Source organism: Zootoca vivipara, chromosome 6 (assembly GCF_965207765.1).
Source record: "Zootoca vivipara chromosome 6, rZooViv2.hap1.1, whole genome shotgun sequence".
In the NCBI taxonomy this organism is placed as follows: Eukaryota; Metazoa; Chordata; class Lepidosauria; order Squamata; family Lacertidae; genus Zootoca; species Zootoca vivipara.
The window spans coordinates 75269443-75288015 of NC_142589.1; the positions used below are offsets into that span (position 1 = coordinate 75269443).

Consider the following 18573-nt stretch of genomic DNA (forward strand, 5'->3'; position numbering starts at 1 on the left):
CATCAGGCAAAATGAGTAGAAAATAAAGGAAGTTCCTGTAAACCAAGTATAATCCAGGGTAATAGCCACACCCAGCATAGGAAGTTTCAAGCTACAGACCAGCCTGATCTCTCCTTGAGAGACTCATGGAAGTCTTGATGAATATAGACATTGGAAAGGACAGATGAGGAGACAGTGGGCAGCATAGGGAGCTGCCCCAAAGAGAATGCAGACAAACTGGTGGCATTTGGTGCCACAGCGGAAAACACCAAGCTGGGATCCCTGAAGAGATACTTACCATACACCTCAACATGGAGGATTGTGTTTTTGCTGAGATTAGTCTCAGCATTGAAAGCACTGCAGGTATAATTCCCAGTGTCGTTGAGAGACAGATTTGAGATCAACAGCTCAGAGATGTTCCCAATTGTTTCCTCTTTAAAAATCCAAGTGTATTGAGGTGGCGGGTGAGAGTCGGCACTGCAGCTGAGGTTGAGGCTGGATCCCGTACTGTAATTTTTGTTTTGGGGGCTGATTACAGGATCATCAGGCCCATCTGGAGCAAACAGAGGAGAATCACAAGTTGGGCATCATGGTGAAGGGCTGAAGAGGTGGCTCAAGGGACTGAAGAATGATATATTCCTCATTCGGATTTTAGGAGGCACATACATGGGAGAGGGAAGCTGGGAGGTGGTGATAGAAGGGATGAACTGAGAATTGGCGCCACACTTACAGAACACTGTCAGTTCGAAGGGGGTACTGGTGTTCTTGCTGATTCTGTTGACTCCAAGGCAGGTGTAGGGACCTGCATCAGACCGGTTGACCGGGTTTATTGTGAGGGTTTGGTTATCGTGACTCAGCGATATTTGCCCTCCATCCTCCAGGCTCTGATTCCCTCTGAACCAATAGTAAGAGACCTCGCTGCCAGCAGAGGTGCAAGTCAGAATCAGTGACTTGTTCTCAATGGTTTCCGACAGACCCGTAATGGTAACGTCAGAAACTTCCGCTGTAAGGAAAGAATAACGAGGAGGCAGAGGGTTATCAAGAAACAAATGGTGAAGAGATGCAGGGAAGGGTGTTGCAGGTCTGCCTGCAAGGACTCCCTCTTCCCTTGAAATCTTCCAAGGAGGACAGAAACGTAGTTTAAAAGCCATGCGAATGCTTTCACCAACAGAAGAACAAGAAGGACCTCAAAGATACCAAAGAAGTGTTGAGTGACAGGTGATGAACAAGGCCCTGACTGGGGACAGATGGACAATTTCCACGGACAAGAGATATTTTTGTTTTCTTTGATTTGTGGCCAGTCCTAAATAGAAGTTACAGTCACTGCAAAAAGGCACCAGAGGGAGAGACAGTGAAGCAAGTGGCTGTGAGCACCATTCCTTTGAAGGGAAGCAGTAAGCTGTTGCATCAAGATTCTTATCCTGTTTCAGGAGATGCATCCTGGAGAGGACAGAGTCTTGCGAATAAGATGAACAGAAAACATACAAGAAGTTTGCCAAGGCAGCAAAACACCACAGAAGGTGATTCCATTGGTGATCTTGATTTGAAGGTCTTCATTGACAGGTGACTGATTCGAAGAGACACTGAGTCAAGCAATATCCTGTGAGAGACTAATCACTAACAGAAGAGCACCTGAGCCTGCTGGGTAGGCAGAATATGACAGAATAGGAGGCAAAAAGATGGCATTGGATTTGGCTCCAGGAAGAGTCCCATGGGAACAGGAAGTGGGACAGGAGTATAAACGACCAGCATGGCAAAAGAAATGCCAGTGAGTTAGAAGTCACGTTTCTAAGCCATGGATGCGTGTAACCCTGTAGATACTCACCTAGTACCCAGATCTTCCAGCTTGCGGAGGAGTTAGCATTGGTTTCATTGTTGAAAGCCTTGCAGGTGTAATTCCCACTTTGGTTGAACTGCAGATTGTGGATAGAAAGCTGGGAGGTGGACTGCATGTCTGATGTCTCATTGAAACTCCAGGTGTATTGTGCAGCTGGGTTGGAGTCAGCAGTGCAGGAGAGAGTGAGGTTGGAGCCCTCTGCGTAATAGTGCTCACTGGGGCTAATTACAGGGTCATCAGGCCCATCTGGAGTAAATACAGGAGAGTCAGAAGTTGGGGGAAGCCAGCGAGATCCTGGAGGGCTCAGGTGCCACCTTTGGCAAAATGCATTGTGAGTCGGATTGACCGGCACATGCCTGTGTGTTCGGCATGCGAAGTGTGATGTTGTTCTCTTAGTTGGAAGTAAGCTGAATTGCAGATAGAAGCGCTTGTTCGGAGACAGCAGAATAGCTGCCTTGGGAGGTTTAGACTGCCCCTTCCATATCCAGGATAAGTTTACTTACTTAGAGCATGCTTACATTTCTCTGGGAATCCTGACAAAGGAATTCTCAGGATTTCCCCAAAACTGTGGGGAAATCCTTGGTAGAAGTCATGACTTCCAATTAACTGGTTTGTGATCTGGGAATCAATATTGCAGACTCTATTATCAGAGAGAGGAAAGCAGGAAACAGTGAACCTTAAATGGGAAGCTGAACAAGCTGGGCAGGATGTGGGCAATAATTTTGTTCACTGTTTTTAAATGTATCTTTGGGAACTTGTTGCGGCTTATTCTTGAGCAATTTATGAAAAGAGGAACATATACGCTCAATTAAATGGAAAAGCTGTGCGTCAGGACAATACACTATAAAGTGAGACTGGCCTTTTTTTTTTTTTTTAAAAAAAAAGCAATTAGCTAAGATTTCTGAAGTTTGCTGGGTGGCTGGCTTTGCTTAAGGACAAGAAGGAATTGCAAGCTTAAGAGTGGCAGGTCTTGATTGGGAGATAGTGCTTGTCACTTTAATAGCTCCGAGGTAACACAAGAGGCAGCAGTATTATTTAACTCTCCCTCATCAAAACTCAAGGAGGAGCCCAATGTGCCCAGATGTGCAGCAGTTGCAGTTTGAGCATTCGAAAGGAGAAATAGCTCCTTCTGGTTTCTTAGGTTTTGTCAGTAAAATGTGTGTGTCTGTGTGAAATCTGAGACAAGGAAGGAGTATTGCCTCAGCTAACTTCTGAGCAGCAGGGCTAGACTTTTACATCACACCACAGCCAGCCAGTCACCATACAGGAAGTTGCACAATACGTACTGGGAAGGAGCTATGTGCTAAAGCACATGGTATGCCTTTACTAGGCCACAAATCTAGTCCTTGCCATCTGCAGAGAAGGATTCCAGCAGTCCAGAAATGGCATCTGCCTCCGATGTTGGACAGCTACTTTGCTGCCAATCAGGCCAGGCAGTTCTATTTATTCATTTATTCTGATTTCTCATTTATATCCCACCTTTTCCTCCAGGGAGCTCAAGGGGGTCTGCTTGGTTCTCCCCTCTGTATTATTCTACACCAAGCCTGTGAGGGAGGTTAGGATGAGAGACAGTGGCTGCTTCAAGGTCACCCAGTCAGCTTCATGGCTGAGTAGGAATTTGAACCTTGGGTTGCCAGGTCCTAGCCTAACACTCTAATCATTACGTTTCATTGGCTCTGGATTACAGGGGCCACAGATCTCGCTCAATATGATGCAGACCCCTGAACTTCAACTTACTATCTTTGGGGCTGATGCGGTTCTTAAGATTTGACAGTGCTGTGTGAAATCAAGTGTATGGTTAGATCAAATAAGGGCCGCTACAATGATCTTCTATCTCTCCGAGAGATTTTGATGGTACTTTCAAAATATTTTATGATATACTGAAGGAGCGTCCCCACTTCCATCGTTCAACACTGAGGTCCAGCTCAGAGGGCCTTCTGGTGGTTCCCTCACTGCAAGAAGCGAAGTTACAGGGAACCAAGCAGAGGGCCTTCTCGGTAGTGGTGCCCGCCCTGTGGAATTCCCTCTCATCAGATGTCAAGGAAATAAACAACTATCTGACATTTAGAAGACATCTGAGGGCAGCCGTGTTTAGGGAAGTCTTTAATGTTTGATCTTTTATCGCTTTTATTATTAATAATAATAATATTCTGTTGGGAACTGCCCGGAGTGGCTGGGGAAACCCAAACAGATGGGTGGGGTATAAAATTTATTATTATTATTATTAATTATTATTATTATTACTACACTGCAATAAGTGGGGGGGGGGTTTAAAAAACAACAGAGACACACAGAGAGACATGGTGGGTCTCTCTACCTTTGTGTATTTCAGTCTTATTGAATCTACTTGCCAGCTATCCTCATCTTTAAAAGTTATAGTCTTGCACTCTCAGGGCCTAAGTCAAGCCTCCACATGCTCCGCTCCCAGTGCTGCTTCAACCCTCCCTCAACGGTAGAACCAGACTTACAGAGAACATTCAGCAAGTATGAGGTGCTGTCATTAGAGAAGCTGTTATATCCATAGCAGCTGTAGCTGTCCGAGTCATTCCGGCTCGTTGGACTGAATGTGAGGACCTGGTTGTTGTTGCTCAGAGAAATGCGCTCTCCAACCACTAGGCTCTCGTTCCCTCTTAACCAAGAGTAGGAAACGTTAGTGCCTGCGGAGGTGCAGTTCAGAACTGTGGTGCTATTCTCGATGGCCTTGCCAGAGTCACTGATGGTGATATTAGTGACATATCCTGTAGAGGGAGAGAGAGAAAAGAGAGAGAAGTAGAGGGAATGATGGTGTTATCCAAGTTAAAAGTGGAGAAGTAAGTAGGCCTCTTCAGGGTAGTTTATTCGTTCTGCATCTTGGAAGCTGAATATATCCGGCTGTCCTTTAAGGAGAGGTCCTGCAGTGTGATCCATTTGCCGTTGAGAGGTGAAACTCTTCTTTATTTTCAATTAGGAAACTTCAGTAAACTAAATTCTGCAGCAATAAGGAACAAGTTGGCAGATGCAAAGAACAGGAGGGCGCACATAGAAACACTTCAACATTATCAGTTGCAAAAGGTTGTCAGTGTAAAATGAATGTCCAGTCTGGGATGAATGTCAACATGGAACAAGGCAAGTGGACAAGAAAATAGTTGATACAGTAAATAACCTAAAAACACAGAATTGCAGCAAACAATAATTACAATTCCATCTCTGATGCATTTCACAAGGAAGACGGAATCCACAGCAGTGAAGGAACTGGTATGATGAAATCTGAAGGTTCGGCAACAGAGAATAAAAGAACAGAGTTTGCTTCTTTGGGAATGAGTTATTTGGGATTTGAGTGCAAATCAGTGGAAAATCTTCTGATCCAGGTTTTGGAACAAAGATGACCATCGATGGAGGACCAAGATAAAGCCCAAGTGGAACAAAGTTAAGGAAGGCAAGCAACTAGAAGGAAAGGGTCCATGCAGGGACCCGTGCCAACTTGAACCACCACATCAATCAAATTTCTAGAAGGAAGGTTCTTGAAGACAAGGCACACAAAGGAGGAGTAATGGCAGGACTGTCTGCACAATTTTTGTTCGTTATTTCAGTGTTTTCATTGACAGGAAAAAAAGTAGTGTGAGTCCAGAAATATGGTGAGAGACAGAGAGACTCCAAGACCAAGAACTGGATTTGACCTGAAGAAGAGTACTTCAAGAACTGAAGTGGAGTGATCGCCATGGATACTGCAAAGGGACAGTGAGGTGACAGAATACGAGGAATGCATCCTGGAAGCCAAAATGGCCATGGGACAGAGTCCGCGCAATCAAGTCCCCATTGTACAGATGAAGCAGTGACTGCAAGGACAGTCTTATCAGCCACAGGAAGGCGCAAGTTAGCCTAGGATCCAGCCTGGCCATTCAAGCTACTCACCCAGGACGCTGATCTCCAGGCTGGTGTGGTTGAAAAGGCCGGTGACATCATTGGTGGCCTTACAAGTATATTTGCCGGCATCATTTGGAGAAAGATGTGAGATCAGGAGTTGGGACTCAGTCTGAGCTTCCAGAAGTTTCTCATTATGATACCAAGAATAACTGGCAGGTGGGTTGGAGTTGGCAGAACACGAGAGGTTAAGGGGGAAGTGCTCTATGTAAACTGGCTCCTGAGGGTCGATTGTGGGTTTATCAGGCCCGTCTGAAGGAAATATAGGAAAGCCACATATCGGAAAGGGTCAGGCTGTGCTGTTAGAAGAGGTGCTACTCAGTTGCTACTACACTGGTGCCAAAACACAGAGCCTCTGGAACAGTTGTTTTTGCAACCTGCTATCCCCATGCAAGAATTCCAACCTGGAGAAATATCCCTGGGAATGTATGCTCAGTGAATATATCACCTCAGGGTTGTTTGGAAGAATATCAGGACCCTAAGGGTTTGAGCTTGGGGTGTGTGAATGCTAAATCCCCATTATTTAGCCTTTCATGTGGCAGAAAGCTGATTAGGATGCAGATAATATTCCAATCAGCCCATTGATCAAAGGGACAGATGCAGTAAAACCAAACAGTTCTTTCTGTTTTCCCCAAAACTTTTGTTGGGATTGTCGAAACTGGGTGTGGCAGTGAGCCACATACCTCACAGATTTGGGTGACCCAAGGCAACTAACACTGGATCCCTTCTATAGTATTCCTCCTTATTGGCCACTAGACTTTCAAGCTCCAGTTACAGCTCTAGGGCCTTTGAAAAATGAGCAAAGTCCCCTGCATGCTACACACATGCTAAGAAACCCTTTCATCTCCATAAGGAAGTTGTATTTTTTATTTGAAATTTCTATTTTGGCACTTGGAGAGTGTCCAGGGTGGGCTGCGGGGAGGCCTTTCTTGGCTGAATTGCAGCATAGAAAAAAAAACCCCTGTAATAATAATAATAGGATCAGGGGTTAGCAATATGATTGACCTGTGGACCAATGCATAGTTGAGTCCCAGGTGTGGGTCAAATATCTTACTCATCTTCATTTCATGCAGGCAGTACAGTATATGCACAGCTAGCTGCAATGGAGAACCCCACTGCTCTCAGAAAAAGCGGGAGGCTATAGCAAACGTGTGCTCCTGACAGACTCTGGCAGTTTCTATTCCCTCCTGAAGCAAGCTGTGATAAGGGCTAAAACAGCGACTTCTGTCTGCTACAGAAGGTAGAATGAGATGGAGCAACCTATGATTGACTGCAGCTGGGTTTGGCCTATGGGACACCAGTTGCCTGCCATTGCCCACATAGTCAGTCTAGACTTACAGAAGATTTGCAGCCAATGTGGCTCACTGGAATTTTCAGAGAAGCTGTTGTTCCCAAAGCAGGTATAGATGGCAGAATCATTCCTGTTGACTGGGTTGAGAATGAGCCTCTGGTTGTTGTTGTCTAAAGAGATATGACCTCCTTCTTCAATCAGCTGGCTTCCCTTCAGCCAGTAATACGAAACATTGGTGCCAGCAGCAGTGCAGGTCAAAGTGACAATACTGTTCTCTGTGGCATTAGAGGGGCCGGAAGTGGCCACATTATATACCTCTCCTGTTGGGAAAGAAAACTTTCAAAAGGGCTCCATGTTTCTTGTAGTGCCATAGCCATGGATTTTGATCAATTTGAAAAAAGAAGCAATATTAAGAGAAACAGGCACTGGGCCCAGACAGACAAAGGAAGAGATGGTTGGGAAAATCAATGCCGGCGGAGCGTTGTATTACCAAGTTGACAGTTTGCTTCCTTGACAACATTTAAGACAGAAGGTAGCACTTCGCGAAGAACTGAGATTTTGTGGCCAAACATCAGAGACATATTCTAAGCCCCCCCCCCAAAAAAAAACCAGCTTGAAAAGACAGTGTAATGAAAATAAGCTCTGTTATCATAAAGGAAATATAAAGACTTAGTGACATGTACACCTTTCCAGTTGATATCAGAGGAAGTGGGAAAACATCTAGCAAAACTTTGGAACCCGGAAAAGATTTACTGCATACAAGGAACAGCAATGGTCCATGGACTGAGAGTTTGTGACTTGGAATGTGCAACACACCATGAGGAAATGTGAGGACTGAGGCAACAATGGATAGAGTCAGATGAGAGAGGCACATTTTTTTGTTATCTGGGTGTTTTCATTGACAGGAAAAAAGCTAGTGTGAGTCCAGAAATATAGTAAAAGACAGAGAGACTCCAAGACCAAGAACGGGATTTGACCTGAAGAAGAGTACTTCAAGAACTGGAGTGATCGCCATGGATACTGCAAAGGGACAGTGAGGTGACAGAATACGAGGAATGCATCCTGGAAGCCAAAATGGCCACGGGACAGAGTCCGCACAATCAAGTCCCCATTGTACAGATGAAGCAGTGACTGCAAGGACAGTCTTATCAGCCACAGGAAGGCACACTTTAGCCTAGGATCCAGCCTGGCCATTCAAGCTACTCACCGAGGATGCTGATCTCCAGGCTGGTTTGGTTGAAAAGGCCAGTGACATCATTGGCGGCATTACAAGTATAATTGCCGGCATCATTTGGAGAAAGATGTGAGATCAGGAGTTGGGACTCAGTCTGAGCTTCCAGAAGTTTCTCATTATGATACCAAGAATAACTGGCAGGTGGGTTGGAGTTGGCAGAACACGAGAGGTTAAGGGGGAAGTGCTCTATGTAAACTGGCTCCTGAGGGTCGATTGTGGGTTTATCAGGCCCGTCTGAAGGAAATATAGGAAAGCCACATGTTGGAAAGGGCCAGGCTGTGCTAGTAGTAAGGGTGCTACTCAGTTGTTACTACACTGATGTCAAAATACAGAGCCCTTGGAACCTTTATTTTTGCAAAATGTTGTCACCATGCGATCTTATTGACCTGGAGAAATATTCCTTGGATTGGATGCTCAGTGAATATATCACCTCAGGGTTGTTTGGAAGAATATCAGGACCCTAAGAGTTTGAGCTTGGGGTGTGTGAATGCTAAATCCCCATTATTTAGCCTTTCATGTGGCAGAAAGCTGATCAGGATGCAGATAATATTCCAATCAGCCCATTGATCAAAGGGACAGATGCAGGAAAACCAAACAGTTCTTTCTGTTTTCTCCACAACTTTTGTTGGGATTGTTGAAACTGGGTGTGGCAGTGAGCCACATTCCTGACAGATTTGCGTGACCCAAGGCAACTAACACTGGATCCCTTCTATAGTATTCCTCCCTATTGGCCACTAGACTTTCAAGCTTCAGTTACACCTCTATGGCCTTTGGAAAATGAGCAAAGTCCCCTGAATGCTACTCACAAGGTTAACTAAGAAACCCTTTCATCTCCATAAGGAAGTAGTATTTTTTATTTGAAATTTCTATTTGTTCACTTGGAGAGTGTCCAGGGTAGGCTGGGGGGAGGCCTTTCTTGGCTGAATTGGAGCATAGAAACACCCCCTGTAATAATAGCAATAGGATTAGGGGTTAGCAATACGATTGACCTGTGGACCAATGCATAGTTGAGTCCCAGGTGTGGGTCAAATCTCTTACTCTTCTTCACCTCATGCAGCTAGTATATTCACAACTAGCTGCAATGGAGAACCACACTGCTCTCAGAAAAAGCGGGAGGCTATTACAAACGTGTGCTCCTGAAAGACTCTGGCAGTTACTATTCCCTCCTGAAGCAAGCTGTGATAAGGGCTGAAAGAGCCACTTCTGTGTGCTACAGAAGGTAGAATGTGATGGGGTAACCTATGATTGACTGCAGCTGGGTTTGGCCTATGGGACACCAGTTGCCTGCCATTGCCCACATAGTCAGTCTAGACTTACAGAAGATTTGCAGCCAATGTGGCTCACTGGAATTTTCAGAGAAGCTGTTGTTCCCAAAGCAGGTGTAGTAGGCAGAATCATTCCTGTTGACTGGGTTGAGAATGAGCCACTGGTTGTTGTTGTTTAAAGAGAAATGACCTCCTTCTTCAATCAGCTGGCTTCCCTTCAGCCAGTAATACGAAACATTGGTGCCAGCAGCAGTGCAGGTCAAAGTGACAATACTGTTCTCTGTGGCATTAGAGGGGCCGGAAGTGGCCACATTATATACCTCTCCTGTTGGGAAAGAAAACTTTCAAAAGGGCTCCATGTTTCTTGTAGTGCCATAGCCATGGATTTTGATCAATTTTAAAAAGAAGCAATATTAAGAGAAACAGGCACTGGGCCCAGACAGACAAAGGAAGAGATGGTTGGGAAAATCAATGCCGGGGGAGCGTTGTATTACCAGTTGACAGTTTACTTCCTCGACAACATTTAAGACAGAAGGTAGCACTTCACAAAGAACTGAGATTTTGTGGCCAAACATCAGAGCCATATTCTCACCCCCCCCAAAAAAACCCCAACTTTAAAAGACAGTGTAACGAAAATAAGCTCTGTTATCATAAAGGAAATATAAAGATTTAGTGACAGGTGCAACCTTCCAGTTGATATCAGAGGAGGTGGGAAGACATCTACCGGTAGCAAAACTTTGGAACCCGGAAAAGATTAACTGCCTACAAGGAACAGCAATGGTCCATTGACTGAGAGTTTGTGACTTGGAATGTGCAACACACCATGAGGAAATGTGAGGACTGAGGCAACAATGGATAGAGGCAGATGAGAAGGTTTTCAAATACCTTCTCCCTACAAAGGCATGAGCTATGACTTTCAGTGACAATATTTCTATGTATTCAATGTATGAAATATAAAAAAGTTCCACAAGACTGTGTGTCTAGTTGCATTTATATTTGAGCAAGTAAATACTGATATTCATGTACGGAGTGTGCACTACATCTTATGATCTGCAATTAACATGGTAAATATTGCTTGTGGCAAGTTTACATAGAACATATCCCTCACTGACATCATGATTTATTGATAGCTAGCGCTGTATTCTTAATGATTCCAGCTCTAAGTACCCCTTTCATACCACATCAAATTTATTGGGGTAAACATGCAGTTCTTTTCTTTTTTTAAGAAAGAACCTTCATTTTGACGAGAAAGAAATATTTATGTATGAAAAACCGTCACTATACTGAAGGAACTGGTGTGATGAAATCTGAAGCTTCAACAACAGAGAATAAAAGAACAGAGTTTGCTCCTTTGTGGATGTGTTATTTATGGTTTCAATGCAAATCAGTGGAAAATCTTCTGATTCAGTCTTTGGAACAAAGATGACCATCCATGGAGAACCAAGATAAAGCCAAAGTGGAATCAATTTAAGGAAGACAGGTATCTGGAAGGAAAGGGTCCATTCCGGGATCCTTGCCAACTTGAACCACCACATGAATCAAATTTCTAGAAAGAAGGTTATTGAAGACAGGGCACACAGAGGAAGAGAAATGCCAGGAACTTTGGCACAGTTTTTGTATGTTATCTGGGTGTTTTCATCGACAGAAAAAAAGAGTAGTGAGTCCAGAAATATGGTAAGAGCAGAGACTACAAAAAAAAAACCAAAACTGAATATGACCCGAAGGAGAGAAACTTCATGGTACTTCAGGAACTGGAGTGATCACCATGGATACTGTAAAGGGACAGTGAGGTGACAGAATACAAGGAATGCATCCTGGAAGCCAAAATGGCCACGGGACAGAGTCCGCACAATCAAGTCCCCATTGTACAGATGAAGCAGTGACTACAAGGACAGTCTTATCAGCCACAGGAAGGCGCACGTTAGCCTGGGATCCAGCCTGGCCATTCAAGCTACTCACCCAGGACGCTGATCTCCAGGCTGGTGTGCCTGAAAAGGCCGGTGACATCATTGGTGGCATTACAAGTATATTTGCCGGCATCATTTGGAGAAAGATGCGAGATCAGGAGTTGGGACTCGTTCTGAGCTTCCAGAAGTTTCTCATTATGATACCAAGAATAATTGGCAGGTGGGTTGGAGTTGGCAGAACACGAGAGGTTAAGGGGGAAGTGCTCTATGTAAACTGGTTCCTGAGGGTCGATTGTGGGGTTGTCAGGCCCGTCTGAAGCAAATATAGGAAAGCCACATATTGGAAAGGGTCAGGCTGTGCTAGTAGGAAGGGTGCTACTCAGTTGTTACCACACTGATGCCAAAACACAGAACCCTTGGAACCTTTGTTTTTGCAACCTGCTGTCCCCAGGCAACATTACTACCCTGGAGAAATATCCCTGGGATGGATGCTCAGTGAATATAGCACCTCAGGGTTGCTTGGAAAAACATATAATATATTGTCAGGATGGCTCTAGGTTTTTCCTGACTCTTTTAGTTGCTAAGGATCTGAGTTTGGGGAAGAGGGGTTGGAAACACTAAATACCCACTCCTGAGCCTTTCATTTAGTATTTATCTTCCGAGTAGCAGAAAGCTGATCAGGATGCAGATAATATTCCAATCAGCCCATTGCTCGAAGGGACAGATACAGTAAAACCAAACAGTTTTCTCTGTTTTCTCCACAACTTTTGTTGGGATTGTCCAAGCTGGATGTGGCAGCGAGCCAAGTTTGTCGCAGGTTTGGGTGACCCAAGGCAACTATTACCTGATCCATTCTATAGTATTCCTCCCTACTGGCCACTAGGCTTTCAAGGTTCAGTTACTGCTCTGTAGCCATTGGGAAATGAATGAAATCCCTTGCATGCTGCACACAGGATCAGATCAAAACCCCATTCAACCCTATCTGATATTTCTATTTGTGCACTTTGTGAGCATCCATAGGGGGGCATTTTCTGGCGAAAGGGAGCATTAAAAACTCTTTAAAATTGGATTAGGTTTTAGCCATGAGATGACTTGGGAGCCAATTCAGGGAAGAGTACAAAGTGTGGGTCAAATCTCTTTCCTTTCTCCACTTCTTGCATCCACTATACTCATAGTTAGCTGCAGTGAAGAGACACAGAACACGGCCCACTGCCCACTAGGGATGGGAGATATCTGGTTTTCAACATTGTGCTGTATCACCAGCTAAACATATCTGAAATAAGGATAGAGCTTTGGCTGGCTTCACGGTTTTTCCTGGATCACGCTTTTTGCCGGTGGCTGCTCTTGTGATTCACTGACCCCGCATGAAGCAGGGGAGAGCTGAGATGGCAGAGTGAAAAAGGGCTGCAGGAATCGAGAGAAGCATTGGCTGGCTTCACAGTTTTTTCCACATTGCGATCTCTACATAGCACACACCATGCTTCATGATATATTGCCAGGTCAGAAATTATGAAACCAATATCACAATATGGACTTCAAACCAGTTTTGGATGATATATCAACTAGGCCTACTGCCAAATAGGATTATGGGTGAGCAATAAGATTGACCTGCAGACCAATTCATAGTTGAGTCCCAGGTGTGGGTCTAATCTCTTACTCTTCTTCATTTCATGCAGCCAATATATTCACAGCTAGCTGCAATGGAGAGCCACAGAACACTGCTCTCAGGAAAAGAGGGAGGCTATAGCAAACGTGTGCTCAGGACAGACTCTAGCAGTTTCTTCTCCCTCCTGAAGCAAGCTGTGATAAGGGCTGAAAGAGCCAATGGGGTAACCTATGATTGACCGCCGCTGGGTTTGAACTATGGGACACCAGTTGCCTGCCATTGCCCACATAGTCAGTCTAGACTTACAGAAGATTTGAAGCCAATGTGGCTCACTGGAATTTTCAGAGAAGCTGTTTTTCCCAAAGCAGGTGTAGAAGGCAGAATCATTCCTGGTGACTGGGTTGAGAATGAGCCTCTGGTTGTTGTTGTCTAAAGAGATATGACCTCCTTCTTCAATCAGCTGGCTTCCCTTCAGCCAGTAATATGAAACATTGGTGCCAGCAGCAGTGCAGGTCAAAGTGACATTATCATTTTCTGTGGCATTAGAGGGGCCGGAAACGGCCACATTATATACATCACCTGTTGGGAAAGAAAACTTTCAAGAGGGCTCCATGTTTCTTGTAGTGCAATAGCTCTGGATTTTGATCAATTTGGAAAAGAAGCAATATTAAGAGAAACAGGCACTGGGCCCAGACAGACAAAGGAAGAGACTGTTGGAAAAATCAATGCCGGGGGAGTGTTATACTACCAGTTGAGACTTTGCTTCCCAGAGGAGATTTAATACAGAAGGTAACATCTCATAAAGAACTGAGATTTTGTGGCTAACAATCAGCACCATATTCCAAAAAAAAACAGCTTGAAAAGGCAGTGAAATGAAAACTGGCTTTGCAATTATAAAGGAAATTTAAAGGCTTAGTGACAGGTAGAACATTCCCGTTGACATCAGAAGTGGAAAGACATCTAGGAAAACTTTAGGATCCTAAAAATGAAATTGACCACAAAGAATAGCAATAGTCAATTGACTGACAGTTTGTGATTTGGAATGTGCAACACACCATGAGAAAAAGGACTTAAGGCAACAATGGAGGCAGGCCGATGAGAAGGTATTCAAATGCCTTCTGCCTATAAAGGCATCAGTTCTGAGTCTCAGTGAGATATCTCTGGATATTCAAGGTATGAAATATAGAAATGTTCCACAAGAGTGTTTGCAGATGCATTTGTATTTCAAGCAGAGAGATACTGCACTGCATTCTATGATCTGCAAATAACATGGTAAAACTTTCTTCTGACAAGTTTACATAGAAATTTTATTCTGTTTTCTGCCTTGATTGTATTTAAATGAAGGCAGAATGCATTACACTTTTGCATTTGTGAACCCATCCGCCACAGACACCTTGATAGATCTTTCTGCTAGTTTATTTCAACAGAAGCTAGCACTGGATTCTTCATGATTCCAGTTCTAAGTAACCCCTCCATACTGCATCAAATCTATTGGAGTAAACATGCAGTCCTTTAAAAAAGAAAAAGAAAAACCTGCTCTTCCCAGAAAAAGATGCATTTTTTAATGAAAAATGGTCACTACACTAAAGGAAATGGTGTGAATAAATCTAAAGGTTCAGCAACAGAGAAAAAAGAACAGTTTGCTCCTTTGTGATGTGTTATTTATGGATCAGTACAAATTAGTGGAGAATCTTCTGATCCAGCTTTTGGAACAAAGATGACCTTCTATAGAAAACCAAGATTAAGCCCAAGTGGAACAAAGTTAAGGAATTATAGATTCAGGTAGGTAGCAGTGTTGGTCTGACACAGTCGAAATAATAATAATAATAATAATAATAATAATAATAATAATAATAATAATAAAAAGTTCAGTAGCACCTTAGAGACCAACTAAGTTTGTTCTGGGTACAGTGGTACCTCTGGTTGTGAACGCTTCTGGTTTCGCTCACGTCGGGTTACGAGGTCCACTAACACGGAAGTAGCTGCTCCTGGTTGCGACCTTTGCCCCAGGATGCGAGCAGAAATCGCATGCTGGAGGCATGTGCAAAGCAGGATGCCCCATTGCCGAAAGCGCGCCTCAGGTTAAGAACCGTTTTAGGTTACGAACAGACCTCCAGAATGGATTAAGTTCGTAACCGGAGATACCACTGTATAAGCTTTTGTAGAAGTGTGCATGCACACGAAAGCTTATACGAAGAACAAACTTAGTTGGTCTTTAAGGTACTACTGGACAAAGTTAAGGAAGACAGGCATCTGGAATGAAAGAATCAGTTCAGGGCCTGAAGCACCAAGTGAATAATTGCAAAATGCTTGCCAACGTGAACCATCACAACAGAAGGTCTAGAAGGAAGGTTGTTGAAGAGAGGACACACAAAGGAGAACTGGCAGGAATGTCTGCACAATTTTTGTCCATTATCTGAGTGGATTCATTGACAGGAAATAGTAGTGTGAGTTCAAAAACAGGGTGGGAGACATAGAGACTCCAAGATCAAGAACTGGATTTGACCTGAAGAAGAGAAAGTTCATGGTACATCAAGAACTGAAGTGGAGTGATCGCCATGGCTACTGCAAAGGGACAGTGAGGAGACAAGAATACGAGGAATGCATTCTGGAAGCCAAAATGGCCATGGGACAGAGTTCGCGCAATCAAGTCCCCATTGTACAGATGAAGCAGTGACTGCAAGGACAGTCTTATCAGCCACAGGAAGGTGCACGTTAGCCTAGGATCCAGCCTGGCCATTCAAGCTACTCACCCAGGACGCTGATCTCCAGGCTGGTGTGTCTGAAAAGGCCGGTGACGTCATTGGTGGCCTTACAAGTATATTTGCCGGCATCATTTAGAGAAAGATGCAAGATCAGGAGTTGGGACTCGTTCTGAGCTTCCAGAAGATTCTCATTATGATACCAAGAATAACTGGCAGGTGGGTTGGAGTTGGCAGAACACGAGAGGTTAAGGGTGGATTGGTCTCTATAAACTGGCTCCTGAGGGTCGATTGTGGGGTTGTCAGGCCCGTCTGAAGTAAATATAGGAAAGCCACATGTTGGAAAGGGCCAGGCTGTGCTAGTAGTAAGGGTGCTACTCAGTTGTTACTACACTGATGCCAAAACACAGAGCCCTTGGAACCTTTGTTTTTGCAATATGTTGTCCCCATGCGATCTTATTGACCTGGAGAAAAATGGATGCCTCACCCTGGGAATGGATGCTGAATGAATATATGACCTCTAGGGTATTTGGGAAGATATACAGTATATCATTAGAATTGGCTCTAGGTAATAGATGACTCTTTTAGATGCAAAGAGTATGGACCTCAGGGTAAATCACTCACTACCCACTCTTGAGCCTTTCCTTTGGTATTAATCTACAGAGGAGCAGAAACCTGATCAGGATGCAGATGATATTTCAATCAGCCTATTGATCAAAAGACAGATGTAGTGAAAACCAATGATTATTTCAGTTTTCTCTATGTCTTTTGTTGGGGTAACCCAAAGAGGCAAAGTCCCCTGCAGCCTACACACAACGTTACCTAAAATAACCCTTTCAACTCCGTAAGGAAGTTGTATTTTGTATTTGAAATTTCTATTTGGGAACTTGGAGAGTGTCTGGGGGTGGGGTGGGGGCTTTCTTGGATGAAATGGAGCATAGAAAAAAAACCTCCAACAATAACAATAGGATTAGGGGTTAGCAATAAGATAGACCTGTGGACCAATTCATAGTTGAGTCCCAGGGGTGGGTCAAATCTCTTACTCTTCTTCATTTCATGCAGGCAGTATACTCACAGCTAGCTGCAATGGATAGCCGCAGAACACTGCTCTCAGGAAAAAGAGGGAGGCTGTAGCAAACGTGTGTTCAGGACAGACCCTGGCAGTTTCTTCTCCCTCCTGAAGCAAGCTGTGATAAGGGCTAAAAGAGCCACTTCTGTCTGCTACAGAAGGTAGAATGTGATGGGGTAACCTATGATTGACTGCAGCTTGGTTTGGACTATGGGACACCAGTTGCCTGCCATTGCCCACATAGTCAGTCTAGACTTACAGAAGATTTGCAGCCAATGTGGCTCACTGGAATTTTCAGAGAAGCTGTTGTTCCCAAAGCAGGTGTAGTAGGCAGAATCATTCCTGGTGACTGGGTTGAGAATGAGTTTCTGGTTGTTGTCATCTAAAGAGATATGACCTCCTTCTTCAATCAGCTGGCTTCCATTCAGCCAGTAATACGAAACATTGGTGCCAGCAGCAGTGCAGGTCAAAGTGACATTATCATTTTCTGTGGCATTAGAGGGGCCAGAAATGGCCACATTACATACCTCTCCTGTTGAGAAAGAAAAGTTGCAAAAGGGCTCCATGTTTCGTGTAGTGAAAAGCGCTGGATTTTGATCAATTTGGAAAAGAACCAATATTAAGAGAAACAGGCACTGGGCCCAGACAGACAAAGGAAGAGACCATTGGAAAAATCATTGCCAGGGAATGTTGTACTATCAGTTGATAATTTGCTCCCCAGAGATTTAAGACAGAAGGTAACATCTCACAAAGAACTGAGATTTTGTGGCTAAAAATCAGCACCATATTCCATCCTGACTCCACAAAAAAACCAGCTTGGAAACGAAAACTGGAGAGGCTTAGTGGCATGTGCAAACTTCCTGTTGATATCAGAGGAAGTGGGAAGACATCTAGGAAAACTTTGGCACCCCAAAGGAAAAGAGTGACAGCATACCAAAAAAAAGCAAATGGTCATAGGCAAGATGAAAAATCCAATGCATCAAGAATGCTGGCTTGGACACACCCTAAGGAAGAAAGGACATGGAAACAAAACAAACAAGAGTCAGCCACTGGATGAAAGCACAGTGGGATCACAGCATGAGAGACAACAAGCTAAGACCTGGAGGTCCAAAATCAGATATAAAGAGAAAGCTTCATCAACCCAAATTGACAGCAGGGTGTAATCAGTAAACAGGCCGGAGCAGATCATATTCCTTGAATAGTGGCAACAGATAGCCATTCTTGAACTACTCACCCACCACCTCAATTTCCAAGGTGGTGTTTTTCTGGTCACGAGTCACTTTATTCATCGCCTTGCAGAGATACGTCCCAGACTGCTCCACGGAAATGTCTCGGATAAGCAGTTGGGATCCGACAGAATGTTCTGTCCCATTGATAAACCAAGTATAGACAATAGCAGGCTCTCCAATAGCTGCACAGCTGAGTTGGATGTCAGAATGCTCATTGTAAACTCTTGTTTTTGGCTGGATCTCAGGTGTTTCGGGTCCAACTGAGGCAAACAGATGAAGCTACCATGTTGTTATTCCAGCAGGCGACTGAGATTCCCTCCCATCCCTTCGCAACATGAAAGATTCCTTCACCAGAACAAGATGGAGCCAGACAGACAGGGAATTTTTTAGCCCCCTGATGTTCCAGGGAAAGGTGACAGACACAAGTAAATAGAACAGTGCTAAGAGAGAATCTTGCTAGGACTTATCTCTTCACCTGGGTCTATTTGCACCTCCTTGACAGGCATCCTAGGGACCTGTGCATCTCACCTCAGATGTTATGACAACAAGCTTGG

The 18573-nt window shown here is 44.2% G+C and overlaps 1 protein-coding gene across 1 annotated transcript in view; it reads right to left on the reverse strand.

The window, feature by feature from the left end:
- LOC118086118 (hemicentin-1) overlaps window positions 1-18573 on the reverse strand; it is a 48762-nt gene that overhangs the window by 18015 nt on the left and 12174 nt on the right. Inside the window, exons 4-17 of the mRNA XM_088671351.1 lie at window positions 18025-18279; window positions 17050-17322; window positions 15773-16033; window positions 13326-13598; window positions 11466-11726; window positions 9559-9831; window positions 8208-8475; window positions 8020-8027; window positions 7055-7327; window positions 5708-5968; window positions 4285-4554; window positions 1805-2062; window positions 710-982; window positions 278-532 (exon numbers count right to left, since the gene is read on the reverse strand). Of these exons, the coding sequence (XP_088527477.1) occupies window positions 278-532; window positions 710-982; window positions 1805-2062; window positions 4285-4554; window positions 5708-5968; window positions 7055-7327; window positions 8020-8027; window positions 8208-8475; window positions 9559-9831; window positions 11466-11726; window positions 13326-13598; window positions 15773-16033; window positions 17050-17322; window positions 18025-18279 (3462 nt within the window). The remainder of the gene's footprint in view (window positions 1-277; window positions 533-709; window positions 983-1804; window positions 2063-4284; window positions 4555-5707; window positions 5969-7054; window positions 7328-8019; window positions 8028-8207; window positions 8476-9558; window positions 9832-11465; window positions 11727-13325; window positions 13599-15772; window positions 16034-17049; window positions 17323-18024; window positions 18280-18573) is intronic.